Source organism: Alligator sinensis, unplaced genomic scaffold, assembly GCF_000455745.1.
Source record: "Alligator sinensis unplaced genomic scaffold, ASM45574v1 scaffold216_1, whole genome shotgun sequence".
Lineage (NCBI taxonomy): Eukaryota > Metazoa > Chordata > Crocodylia > Alligatoridae > Alligator > Alligator sinensis.
Window position 1 is genome coordinate 3,154,850 of NW_005841868.1, and position 576 is coordinate 3,155,425.

At 67.4% G+C, this 576-nt stretch overlaps 1 protein-coding gene across 4 annotated transcripts in view; it reads left to right on the forward strand.

The window, feature by feature from the left end:
* The first annotated feature begins 363 nt into the window (after window positions 1-363).
* Window positions 364-576, forward strand: part of EWSR1 (EWS RNA binding protein 1) — a 27,142-nt gene continuing 26,929 nt past the window's right edge. For 2 of the 4 annotated variants that reach the window (XM_006016803.3, XM_014526312.2), the window contains exon 1: window positions 366-514. In XM_006016803.3, coding sequence (XP_006016865.1) covers window positions 502-514 — 13 coding nt within the window. In that variant the 5' untranslated portion in view covers window positions 366-501. Of the gene's footprint in view, window positions 515-576 lie in introns of all 4 variants that reach the window. The other 2 variants (XM_025193153.1, XM_025193167.1) reach the window with 2 other exon arrangements.

Below are 576 nucleotides of genomic sequence, written 5' to 3' on the forward strand. Positions count from 1 at the left end.
CGTCGTCTGCACCGCTGGTATTTGAGCAGGTAGCAAAACCGAGCGCAGGGCTCGCTCCTTACCCCCCCGCGCGCTCCCCGGGGACGCATCCCAGCAAGGTCACTCAACCTCCCCTTGGCCTGAAACGACTGCAAGGCCAGAAGCGCCCTAGCCCCGCCTCTGAGGCCTGCTCTACGTTTTCCGGCTGGGGCACCTATTGTGCCACGATCCCTAAAGTTGATGGACTGAACCATTCCACACCCTCCGGGGGGAGAGCCGGCAGACATAAATCACGAGGACAACTCCTGTTCCCTCTTTCGGGCGCCTGACTCGGCTGGGTTGGGCCGTACGGCTCCTCACGGACAGGGCGGGACCAGCCGGGCCCGGCGCAGCGGAGGCAGGTTCCTGCTTCTTCCCCCCCGTCCCGGAGTGGTAGCACCCGAGGTGGGAAAGGCTGCGCATGCGCAGTGCGGGCGGCAGAGCCCGGACGGACGTTGAGAGAACGAGGAGGAAGGAGAGAAAATGGCGTCGACGGGTGAGCGGCGGGGCCGGGTCGGGGCGGCGGGGCCGGGCCAGGCCAGGCCAGGCGAACCCAGG